The sequence below is a fragment of the Oncorhynchus kisutch genome, linkage group LG12 (genome assembly GCF_002021735.2).
Source record: "Oncorhynchus kisutch isolate 150728-3 linkage group LG12, Okis_V2, whole genome shotgun sequence".
NCBI lineage: Eukaryota > Metazoa > Chordata > Actinopteri > Salmoniformes > Salmonidae > Oncorhynchus > Oncorhynchus kisutch.
In genome coordinates, this window is record NC_034185.2 from 34,325,718 (window position 1) to 34,338,838 (window position 13,121).

General features: G+C 41.4%; 1 protein-coding gene across 1 annotated transcript; it reads right to left on the reverse strand.

Annotated features, from left to right (window-relative positions):
* Positions 1-9,531: 9,531 nt before the first annotated feature.
* Positions 9,532-12,616, reverse strand: LOC109901404 (alpha-(1,3)-fucosyltransferase 9-like). Its single transcript, XM_020497416.2, has 2 exons — positions 12,429-12,616; positions 9,532-11,884 (listed from the first exon to the last, which is right to left on the reverse strand). Exon 2 carries the CDS (start codon positions 11,874-11,876, stop codon positions 10,779-10,781), a length of 1,098 nt encoding a protein of 365 aa, XP_020353005.2. The 5' UTR covers positions 11,877-11,884; positions 12,429-12,616; the 3' UTR covers positions 9,532-10,778.
* Positions 12,617-13,121: the final 505 nt, after the last annotated feature.

Genomic DNA, 13,121 nt, shown 5'->3' on the forward strand with positions numbered 1-13,121 from the left:
GGGAATAAGTTACAGAATCAAGTGGGAATTGGAAACATACTGGGATGGGGGAGAGTAAAAGTGTATAACAGAAATAATTATTTTTTTTTACGTGTTTTTTCAAGTTTATTTTCAAATGGTAAAAGCACATAAACACAGACACCATTTCCATTTACCTCCAGGGGTCCCCACCTTCACAACCTAAAAAACCTATAGGCATTTTAACATCTACAGTGTCTTCAGAAAGTATTCACACCCCTTGACTTCTTCCACATTTTGTTGTGTTACAAAGTGGGATTCAAATGGATTTCATTGTCATGTTTTTGCCAATGATCTACACAAAATACGCACTAATGTCAAAGTGGAAGAATAAATCTAAGGGTGGGTTGCACCAACATGGTTTAAATTTATCTAGGTTTTGTAAATCTATGTTTATAATTAATCAAAGATGTGTCGCACCGCTTAATTTTAAATCTGGATCAGTAAATCTATGATTACCGGTTTTAAACTATGATTAGTGACATGTTACACCAATATAAGAGGTATTTTGTGAGTTGAATCGGAGTAGCTAGCCGATTTGACAAATGAGGACAGAAAGTCGCTGTTCCTTGATAAAATAATAACAATGTAACATTAGAACTACTGCAACTCCATCGTGAAAGGTTCTCATGGGTTGTTTGAATTGAAATCAAATCCGTTATTTGCCAGTACTAGACAGAAAACTCATTCGTTAGCTAATGTTAGCTCATGTAGCTAGCTAGTTTATAAACCAAGTTAGATAGCATCAAATATGATTTATTATTGTCACCACTTAAAGTTATTTATCCACTTATGATTTGTCCGTTAGCCACCTGATCATGGCACTTCAAAAAAGTAAACATTTCTCCTCTACGGAAAAAAAACTATTGTCGGAGCTGGAGGACTATAGTAACGTTGCCAGCAGCATACCACCCTGCATACCACTGCTGGCTTGCTCTGAAGCTAAGCAGGGTTGGTCCTGGTCAGTCCTTGGATGGGAGACCAGATGCTGCTAATATCCCAATGCCCCAGGGCAGTGATTGTGGACACTGCCCTGTGTAGGGTGCCATCTCTCGGATGTGACGTTAAACGGTTATCCTGACTCTCTGAGGTCATTAAAGATCCCATGGCATTTATCGTAAGAGTAGGGGTGTTAACCCCGGTGTCCTGGCTAAATTCCCAATCTGGCCCTCAAACCATCACGGTCACCTAATAATCCCCAGTTTATAATTGGCTCATTCATCCCCCTCCTCTCCCCTGTATCTATTCCCCAGGTCGTTGCTGCAAATTAGAACGTGTTCTCAGTCAACTTACCTGGTAAAATAACAGATATAAAAATAAAAGAAATAAAAATGTAACTGTTACTGGAGAATAAAAAGACAGACAACACAACTGTCAAAAAGAAGGAAAGACACCTAGGCCATTTTATGCGACAGACGTAATGGATCAACACGGATTAAAGGAAAGAGGGGGACCCAAACAGGTAGAAAGCGTGCTGCAGCAGAGGAGAGGCAGGGGCTATGTCAGACCAGAGCCAGAGGGGGGCCTCCGCAGTAAGGAAAGTAGCTATTGGCTGTCCTAAAAGTCGGCATCGCCTAATTTGCATAATGGCTCATGTGCATGTCATTGTGATGGACGCTATAGGAGAGAGGAATAACATCGTGGGAGAGACAAAAAGTGAGTTAAAAACACCCTAAACATGTTTAGAACTACAAATGAGCTGCAGAGAGCGGCACAAACAGCGAATAAGAACCAGATATTTGAGGGAATACTCCTCCTTCAGCACTTTATGGACCCCATTGTTAATCCCCATCATAACAGAGGCATTGTCAGTCCCTATCCCCAGGAGTTTCTCTTTTTTAAGACAACACTTCTCGAGGAAAGCCATAACAGCACGGGCTATAGATTTGGCATCTCCTCCCTCCAACTCAACAAGCCCCAGAAATGTTGTTACAATTGTCTGCTTGGTGTCACTAAAGTACCTTATCACAACCCCCAGGTACTTAGAAACACTTAACATCCGTGGACTCATCAAGGAGGAGGCTGAAACGCTGGTCACCCACATCTGCGACCAACTTTTTCAGAAAGTATGGTGCTAGAACACAATTAAAAATTTCTGTGCACTTTGTCGGGTGCATTTTGAAGTGGGTAGCAGCAGTGGAGTCTGAGAAAGCAGCTCTACATGTTTCTCCAATGTGATCACATGCCAGCATGGAACAGTGTTCAGCGATAGCTAATGCCATGGTGGCCTCAGCCTTTTTTGCAGAGTAAACTTTTTGAACCATAAATGGCAGCTTGTTTTGGGTGGAACTGTTATAAGGCTTTGGCTTTTGAGTGTGTTTTTGAGTTGTGTTTTTTTACATCACTAAGTTTGGCGTAGAAATCAGCCTTACAATACAGGCAGTATGCCCGTGTATCATCTCCAATAAACGGCTTCAACCAGGGTTCAATTCAGGGTTTGATTCCCACTCCTTTCTGTATTTTTGAGTGTACAGTTTAGACTGAGACATGATGAGCTAGCCAGCTAGATGTTTAGTTTATGTCACAGAGAGGCACACACACAGTGGACAAGGTGAGTAAGTGACTGAGCCTGTGTGAGTCAAATGCAGTGATTTATTTTTGTGCAGTGATTTATTTTAGACAAAGCACATTTTACATTTACATCCCGCCCTGAATGTAAGCAGGGGGGTGGGATCAGCCAGCGGAAGCTTCCCGCATGCGCGATTAATTTGCAGTCTGGACACGGAGGGGTGAACATCTGCTCTGACTGCAGCTGGGAGGGACTGCTGTGAGTGCTTTGGGACGGGGGTGGAGCCCACGGCAGCACCCGCTGCTCGTTTAGAAGAGTAAGAATGATACGTGCTTTCACGTCAGAGTCTCCACAAGTCTCTAATAACACCAGAAAAAGTGATTTAACCCAGTTTAATAGTTAATCCATGTTGGTGCAACCCACCCTAACATTTGTGAAACATTTATGAAAAATAAAACATGAATATATCGTGATTAGATAAGTATTAAACCCCCTGAGTCAATACATGTTAGAATCACCTTTGGCAGCGACTACCACTGTGAGTCTTTCTGGGTAAGTCTCTAAGAGGTTTCCAGACCTGGATTGTGCAACATTTGCCAATGTATTATTTTAAAAATTCTTCAAGCTCTGTCAAATTGATTGTTGGTCATTGCTAGACAACCATTTGCAGGTCTTCCCATAGTTTTTCAAGCAGATTTAAGTAAAAACTTCAGCCTCTCAGGAACACTCACTGACTTCTTGGTAAGCAACTCCAGTGTAGATTTGGCTTTGTGTTTTAGGTTATTGTCCTGCTGAAAGGTGAATTAATCTCCCAGTCTCTGGTGGAAAGCAGACTGAACCAGGTTTTCCTCTAGGATTTTGCCTGTGCTTAGCTTCATTCCGTTTCTTTTTTCTCCTGAAAAGCTCCCCAGTCCTTAACGATTACAAGTATACCCATAACATGATGCAGCCACCACAATGCTTGGAGATATGGAGAGTGGTACTCAGTAATGTGTTGTATTTGCCCCAAACATAACACATTGTATCGAGAAAAAGGTTAATTGCTTTGACACATTTTTTTTGCAGTATTTCTCTGGTGCCTTGTTGCAAACAGGATGCATGCTTTGAAATATTTTTGTTCTGTACAGGATTTCTTCTTTTCACTCTATTAGTATTGGGGAGTAACTAATGTTATTGATCCATCCTCAGTTCTCTCCTATCATAGCCATTAAACTAACTGTTTTAAAATCCACATTGGCCTCATTGTGAAATCCCTGAGCGATTCCTTTCTTCTCCGGCAACCGAGTTAGGAAGGATGCCTGGATCTTTGTAGTGAGTGGGCTTATTTATACTCTATCCAAAGTATAATTAATAACTTCTGCATGCTCAAAGGGATATTCAATGTCTGCTTTTCTTTTAACCCATCTACCAATAAATGCCTGTTGGGAAAAGCGGTTGTGCCTGACTACACATGCGGCAATGAGTAAACACACAACAAAATAGTACAATTTCCAGATGCTTTTACTTTAGCTTTTAGTATCTCTGGCACTCTAGTCCACAAGCTGTTCAATCAAGAGGGTGGTTAAAGATGGCGGTCACCTGTAGTCTCTTGCGGTGCTGTGGCCTCACTGGCCCAGTCCGTAACTCTCCTTCTGAGGAGTCTGTGGGAGAGTAGACACACTCTGGCTGCGTCTACCTAACTGATTCACTTGAGTGATGTCCAGCCTGCACTCTTGTGCCAGTCAGTTGATTAGGGAATGCCTTGCAGGTGTGCTGATTATATAATCCTCCACAGGTGTGTTGGATGAGCATAGCTGTGGCGCTGTCTTCGGCTGGCCTGGTGTTGATGATAACCACACTGCTGAACTGAGTGCCGTGGTCCACTGTGCTGCAGCCAGTGCCACTGTCCATGGTGCTGCACTGGGAGTCCTTCAGCCACACCTATGCTCATGCCTCTCACGGTGCCACACCCACTTCTTTGTGTTGGCTGTCAGGCCTGCCTGTCAGAGACAACCCAAGACACGGCCTACCTTCTCCGTGTGGTCTTCCCACGTCTCCGAATGTATTACCACTTTGTCCAGGTAGGCCGCAGCAAAGTCCCGATTTGGCCAGTCTTTGAAAGGTGGCTGGGGCCCCGTGAATGCCAAAAGGAAGCACAGTGTACTATTTGGCTTGGATACCAGGATGATGGGGCAGACCCATGGTCTTTTTGACTCCTCTATGGCGTCCAACTCACACATCCTTTTGACCTCAGTGTGGATGGCTTTGCGACAAGCTTCACTGACCCTGTACGGCTTCACGTGTACAGTCTTCCCAACTGGCGTACGGATATTGTGCGCTAGCATATCTGTCCACCCGGGCAAAGAGGAAAAGACAACCGTGTACTGATCAATGAAGTGTCTTACCTCTTGGAGTTGTTGGAGAGTACGGTCTTACCCTGAGATGTTGTAAAAATGTGTTATTTCCTCGGCAAGCTCTGTACATACAGTAGGCCACGGTAACATCATCCTCCTCCCACTTTTCCAAAAGGTTAATGTTATACACTTGCTCCCGTTTACGGCTGATATGGCTGGTTTATCCTGTATGTCACAGGGCCTGGTTTCTCCATGACGTCATAGGGCCCCTGCTGCTGTTCATTCTGTTCAGAACAAGCTAGGGTTTTGATGCCATGTCATTTTGTAACTAACTACATCAAACATAGTGATAAAAAACGTTGACACTGTATATGACATGAATTTTATGATACGGAAATGTGAAGTGCTCATTTGGACTCGTGGGTGTGTTTGGCTTGCTTGTATGACATCAAAGCAGTATTATAATCCTCAACATCTCATCTTTAAAAATACATTGAATCATCTTAATTTACAGCATTTCCCTCACTAAAACAACAAAAAAATTGCTAAAGTTGCCAAATTAGTGTGAGGGATGGGGATAATTTCTTGTTTAGTGCGGTGCTCAAATTCAGAACAGCTGTCAGTCAAAACCAAAAAAACGCTGTGAAGCGCAGAGCCTGAGCTCTGACATCATTTATATAATTTTACTGTACTGCCACTGCGTTCCAGTTTAGGCGCTTATCAGTCATTTTCAAGGGTTACCATCTTGGATAGTAGTACATTAGTAGTATGTTACAATGTAGTGTTAGTGTAGTAGTACAGTCCTGACATACTGTATCGATAACTAAAATATATATTGTAACGTCCTTTAAAAGCTACTTGTTTATTGTCAGAATGAGCATTCCGGATATGTGTAATATATAAACCATTAGTGTCTCCCTGTTTCACCTTAGGTTATTTGTCTCAAAATTGTGTGTCAAAATTATTCCTAGGATGTGTCATGAAAAACTTTTAATGAAAGCATGCTAAAAACAAATATTTAAAAAAATGCAAATTAACGCAAAATCCATATCTAAACAACACCCTGAGACGAACCGATTATGAAAAAGACAAATAAATATAATCCAAACAGTAAAAAAAAATCTGAAAAGTGCATATGCCTGTTCTCCGTATGGAATCATTTGAATACGGATTTTGTAACAACTTTTGTGTTTTGTCTAAACGACTGTTCAGTAGTAAATAAGACATCAGTGGTGCGGTAAAGGGCCCGAAAAAACATAAACAATTTACTAGTGACGGGGACGGATATGGAAAACCCATTAGTTAATGATAGGCTCACCATTTAGTATTTTTCACTACCATGTAATCCAATAGCAAAAATACAAGAAACACTGTTCAAAACTGTTATTTTTGAAGTGCTGAATAGATGGTAAATATCCGTTTCCATACCATACTTGACTATAACTTGACTTCATTTAAAAATGATATCACACTTACAGTATTCAGTATTCATTCCATTTTTTATAATTTGTATCAAATGGCAGGTTGGGAAATATGTCCGTTTCAGTTTCATTATCCTTATACGGTACATACTGTAGGACAAATCATCAGAAATAGGGATATTGTAAAACAGTTGGCTACTTTAAACAAGTAGCACTGTGTTGTATGCCCTTTCTGCTCTATGCAACATTGTGCAAGATAACCTTTGTTTTTATGTGCCTGGTCAATTTATACACTATTGCCTGTCTCTCTGCTCACAGTGTCTCAATGAAATTCAGACAATGAGTGGAGTATATTGTTATGTATAACCCAGGTATGTCAGCAGTGCATTGTACACGACACGGTAATTTCAAATGGTAGCACAAAGTGACTCTTTCCACTTTGTCATATGATGTAGTACTTACAGCCACATCCATCTGATTTGGTTTTACCTTCCAACATATATTGATGCCAAATCACTACATTTATGAGATAAAAATATAGAAAAGTACAGTGTTCAGCAGTTATCAAACTATATATATTGCATTTGGAAAGTATTCAGACCCCTTGACTTTTTACATGTTTTGTTATGTTACAGCCTTATTCTGATTCAATATTTTTATTACACACAATACCCCATGTTAAGAAAGCTAAAAACGTTTTTTAGACATTTATGGAAATGTATTTGTCACGCCCTGACCTTAGTTATATTTGTTTTCTTTATTATTTTGGTCAGGTCAGGGTGTGACTAGGGTGGGTATGTTAGTTTTTGTATTGTCTAGTTTTTTTTGTATATCTAGGGTTTTTTGTAAGTCTAGGTATATGTAGATCTATGATGGCCTGAATTGGTTCCCAATCAGAGGCAGCTGTTTATCGTTGTCTCTGATTGGGGACCATATTTAGGTAGCTATTTTCCATAGGGTATTTGTGGGTTCTTATTCTATGTTTAGTTGCCTGTCTGCACTACTCATATTTGCTTCATGGTTAGTTTTGTTAGTTTGTTCAGTGTTATTTCTTTATTAAAGAAGTATGTACGCTTACCACGCTGCACCTTGGTCTCCTCCTTACAACGAACGTGACAGTATTCAAATTTAAAACTATCACACTTTCAGTATTCAGACCCTTTACACAGTACTTTGTTAAAGCACCTTTGGCAGCGATTACAGCCTTGAGCCTTCTTGGGAATGAAGCTGAAAGCTTGGCACACCTGTATTTGGGGAGTTTCTCCCATTCTTCTCGGCAGATCCTCTCAAGCTCGGTCAGGTCGGATGTGGAGCGTTGCTGCAGAGCTATTTTCAGATCTCTCCAGAGATGCTCTTTTGGGTACAAGTCCGGGCTCTGGCTGGGCAATTCAAGGATATTCAGAGACTTGTCCCAAAGCCACTCCTGCGTTGTCTTGGGTGTGTGCTTAGGGTCGTTATTGGAAGGTGAACCTTTGCCCCAGTCTGAGGTCATGAGCGCTCTGGAGCAGGTTTTCATCAAGGATCTCTCTGTACTTTGCGCCGTTCATCTTTGCCTTGATCCTGACTAGTCTTCCAGCATGACGCTGCCACCACCATACGTCACCTTGGGGATGGTGCCAGGTTTCCTCCAGACGTGACGCTTGGCATTCAGGCCAAAGAGTTCAATCTTGGTTTCATCAGACCAGAGAATCTTGTTTCTCATGGTCTGAGAGTTTGCCTGTTGGCAAACTTAATGCAGGCTGTCATGTGCCTTTTACTGAGGAGTGGCTTCCGTCTGGCCACTCTACCATAAAGGCCTGATTGGTGGAGTGCTGGAGCGATGGTTGTCCTTCTGGGAGGTTCTCCCATCTCCACAGAGGAACTCTGGAGCTCTCTCAGAGTGACCATCTGGTTCTTGGTCACCTCCCTGACCAAGGCCCTTCTCCCCCGATTGCTCAGTTTGGCTGGGCGACCAGCTCCAGGAAGGGTCTTGGTGGTTCCAAACTTCTTCCATCTAAGAATGATGGAGGCCACTGTGTTCTTGGGGACCTTCAATGCTGCAGATTTGTTTTGGTACCCTTCCCCAGATCTGTGCCTCGACACAATCCTGTCTCGGAGCTCTATGGACAATTCCTTTGACCTCATGGCTTGGTTTCTACTCTGACATGCACTGCCAACTGTAGGACCTTATATAGACAGGAGTATGCCTTTCCAAATGATGTCCAATCACTTGAATTTACCACAGGTGGACTCCAATCAAGTTGTCGAAACATCTCAATGGTGATCAATGGAAACAGGATGCACCTGAGCTCAATTTTGAGTCTCATAGAAAAGGGTCTGAATACTTTCCAAAGTCACTGTACGTTAACTATGCACTATATAATTTTGGTTCAGTAGTTATCAGTTTTGAGCAGTTTAATTAAGTGATAGTTCATTGTATTGTTAACAAATTGTGAAAATCATATAAAAATAAAGTGAATATTGTATTTTGAAGAGCAGATACTTAGATTGAGTATGTATCCAAATTGAAAGTGTCATTTAGTGCAGTGAACAAGTGACTTTGTGAATTTGTTTGTTGTACTCAGTCAAATGAAAATGTGCTTTGACGCATGAGCTATTTCGATGATCTGATTGCATTTTTGTGCTTAGATTTGTGAAAACATGTTCCACATACTTGTAAAAATTGCACCAAAGTAATTCAAAAACGAACTTCCAGGATCCTGTGCAGTCCAGCCAGCTGCTTGTTGATTCCCCACAGGGCCAGGTGTGAATGCTATAGGAGGCCTAAAACCTAACCAGAATACAATGAGGACCCTGTCAACCACCAGCAGACAAATAACAAAGTCTCTGAAGTTGTTGGCTGCACATGTCCGTGGTTCTCAGCTATGTCGATAAAGACAATAAAATCATGTTGAAATGACAGATATTACACCCTTGATGAAGCAGTGAAACACATTTCACAAGGTGTCTGTACTCAAATATTTGTGTAAGGTCTCCAGGAGCTGTATTGAAAAGATCCAATGAGTGTTCTCCCAGACATTTGATAAAAAAACAATGATGGGTGTTTAAAAAATGAACAAACCAGTTGGTGTATATTAAGACGCATCTAAAAACATAACTAAAATCAAATAAATAAACAACCAAGGGAAAATGTACTTACAACTGTCTACAGGTGTTTTCTGCTCAGTGATGGAATAGAGTTGGCTGACTGGATGCTGACCAAGAGTCAATGCTCAAGATGTTGTCTGCTGTAATGTCAGCAGTTGATGTCTTAATAATTGTGCTTTATTTGTACATCATTGATCTTTGACACACCTCTTACAAGTTCAAGCATTCTCTCTGGTTAAGGAAAATGGTATAGGCATCATGCCCAGACGGCACCCTGACCTTGCATGCCTAGACCCCCATACATTGACACATACGCACGCACGCAAACCGAGGTAAAAATTTCAGAATTTAAAATATAACATTCATGTTTGGTATTGTTTTAATCACCAAATAATTTTCTGGTTAGAATGAAATGAACCCTGCATGTTTTAAATTCACAACTCTGTTTATTAATTAAACAATTATTTGAAGCAACTAGGCCCCAAGACAATACCTTGATCAGCACCTTTTACACCATGTCTGCACACAGACACTAGGACCCTCCTCACATCCGTTATACTGTAATCAAAAAAGTGGGGTGTGATGTTTACATACAACATGTGGTAATGCCACGGCCACTGGGTGTGATATTTACATCCTGGCGTGAAGTCACACCTGGGTGTGATATTAAGGTCCTAGCCATTCAGAACAAGGGGTGTGATGTTTACATACTCTACATCATGTCGTAATTTCCCGGCCACTCAGAACAATGGGTGTGATGCTTACATACATTATGTCGTAATTTCCCTGCCACTCAGAACAATGGGTGTGATGCTTACATACTTCAGGTCGTAATGCCCCGGCGACTCAGAACAATGGGTGTGATATTCAAATCCTAGGCAGAAGTCCCGACCCCTCCTCAATCAACGAGGTATGAAAGTTAGTTTGACAGAAGCTACCCTACAATAACTACTCTCATGGTGTTTGAAAATGAATGATGTCATCAGTTAGAAATGCTCTGTTTTCACGTTTGTAGACAATGGTATTGTGCTGGAGATCATTTAAAAAATGGTGGAACTACCTTTTAATTATTTCAGCTCAAAATGTGTGAGTGTAAAGATATAAAACATACAATCAGGTAGTAATTCAGACAATAAATAGTGCAGAGGTTAGTTGTTCGGTAGTTATAAAGATAAGAGCCTGAATGGTTCTGGATACTTAAATACCTAGCTATGACACTAGTACAGTAAAACAACCAGGTACACTTATCTTACAAGTAGTGCAATAGGTCGTAAAGGCACTGTGTAAACGTTGCTAATGTGGGCTGCTGGGTGTGACTAAATTCCACCCTGAGACATGATACTGTACACGGAGAGAAGAGGATAATATAGTGGCAACAGCACATACACCGATGAGGATGTAAGTGACTGATTAACCAAAATGCCATTTGTAAACATCGTGAACAACCCTGTACTCCCAATGTTTGCCTATGTGGTCACAGGCATAGCAAATAGCTTGGATGAACTCTTGACTCAGTTGAACCAGATGTTGCTGAGCAGAGAAGTTTCTACGCCACTGAAAGTAGCGCAGATATGCCTCATCATCCTTGTCCAACTTGAGGAGGAATTCAGCCAGTGCTTTTGCATCGGGAAAATCATTAACATGGATGAAGGAATCTCCTGGGACAAATTCTTCATAGTTCTGTCTCGGTGGGCCCAATACTACTGGCACTGTTCCTGCTGCAAGTGGTCCGTTTAGCTTCTCTGTGATGTAGTCTTTGTGGACTGAGTTCTCAAAGGAGAGGTAGAACTTACAGCTGGAGAGTGTTGAGTAGTAGTCCTCATATTTCAAGAATCTAGCAAAGGCTGTGCCAAAGAGTTCCACCTTAATGTGTTTTACAAGGTCTCTGTAATATTTGTGCCTTACCCCTGTTCCAGTGGTAGGGTCATTGTTGCTCACAATCCAGCAAACTAATTTATCCTTATTGGGCAGCACAAAGTCTTCACCCTGGCCTTTCCTTACGGTCAAGCGCCAGCGCACAGGGATGTCTGCGTCTTCCCTATAACTCAAGGTCAAATTGAAAAGGTTATCTAGACCAGGTATCCTAATTGTATTTGTAGGTGATTCTACGTGATACCAAATCCACTTCTGGAATGGTGGTCGAGGTGATGGAGGCAAGTTGGATAAATCGTATTTGATGGATTTGTGAAAGATGAGCACACCATCTGCCTTGTTGTACAGAGACCTGTCATCTGTCAGGTGGCAGCCATCAATGTTGAAGAAAGTGGCACAATCGCTAAAATCAAACCTGCGGTTTTCAGGCCAGAACCACAACAGCATGATGGGCTTTTCTGGCTCTGGCTGCTTAGACAAGGACCTGTTCTCAGGTGGCATTGAGTAATGAGGCTGGGGAGTACAGTCCAGAGCTGATTTGTAATACATAAAAAACAGTGTCACAAATCCTCCTAGACAGAGGATCCCAACCAGGAAGATACGCAAAGCTCCTGTAAGGAAAGTACTTGACAGCATTTTGGCTCCTGTGAAGAGAGGAAAAAAACGCATTATTACATTATCATTCACACTCAAAGAAATTAAACCAAATGAAGATTTTTGTTTAACTGTTGTTAAATAGCTTTTGTGTACAGAGACAAAGTATGAGAAAAGAAGCAGGTGCAGATTAAACACCCTCTTTTAATTTGAGAGTAACCATAAATACAGTTGATGCAAATGGGAACATGAACAATGAGAATGGTTTAGTCAGATTAGATTCAAAAGGAACAACGAGGAAACATGCCCATGTACCTAGCTACCTCAGGATTGTGCTGAAGTTAATAATAAAAATGTCCTTTCATCTTACACCCCTTTTGCTGTACTGATCCACTAGTCTCGTTTGTCACAATGTCATCTGGTGAATGTTGAAATGTCTTATTCTTGACTCATATTGATTTTCGTTGACTTTTTCTAGTCTAAAAACACTTAATTATAGACGTATAGACTTTTACATGACCATTCAAAGATGCACTCAATAAGGCACCAATAAGTGAAAGCCTGTAGCTGTCAAAGGAAAAGATAATGCCTCACCGGTGAACAGGTTGTTCTTGTCATGCTGTATTCAGACCTGCCGGGGATGTCATTCATATACACTCCCTATGTGAGCTGTGCACCTGTGAAACATTTCTCTGGGTCTTTGGTACTCATCAGTTCAATAAAGCGATAAGAAACAGTGACGACGTTTTATAAACGAAGGGAGAGAACAAGTTCTTCTGGACACCCTTACGGCAGGATTAGAAAGCATGAAAGGGAAATAGAGGTTGGGCCTCTGTTGGGAGGGGTAGGCCAGATTGTGCCATGTCCCAATAAACAGTAAAGGGGGAATAAAATCCTGTATATTTTCCCTTACCAGCAAAAACATGCCTAAACATGTCATGGACATCATAGAGTTACAACTAGGCTACAAAGACCTTTAATGAACCAAATAGTTCAAGGACACATATTCACTACAACAATTCATGAGAACAAAACATGTCAACCTTACCGTTCACCTCAACCAATAGAACAAGAAAAATGATATTGAGTGTCTAGGTGTGGTTTAGTCACTATCAATGTTGTGGTGCGTGTGTTGCGTTCCATGTGCAGTCATGATTCACATCCTTCTCTTTGTTCCATTGTGCCAGTTAGAGAACTCCCATGGAACGTCCACATATTCTCTGTTGACATTTGACACTTTCTAAAGTGATGAATTCCCATATCCCCTTACGACCCGGATCCTGGAGT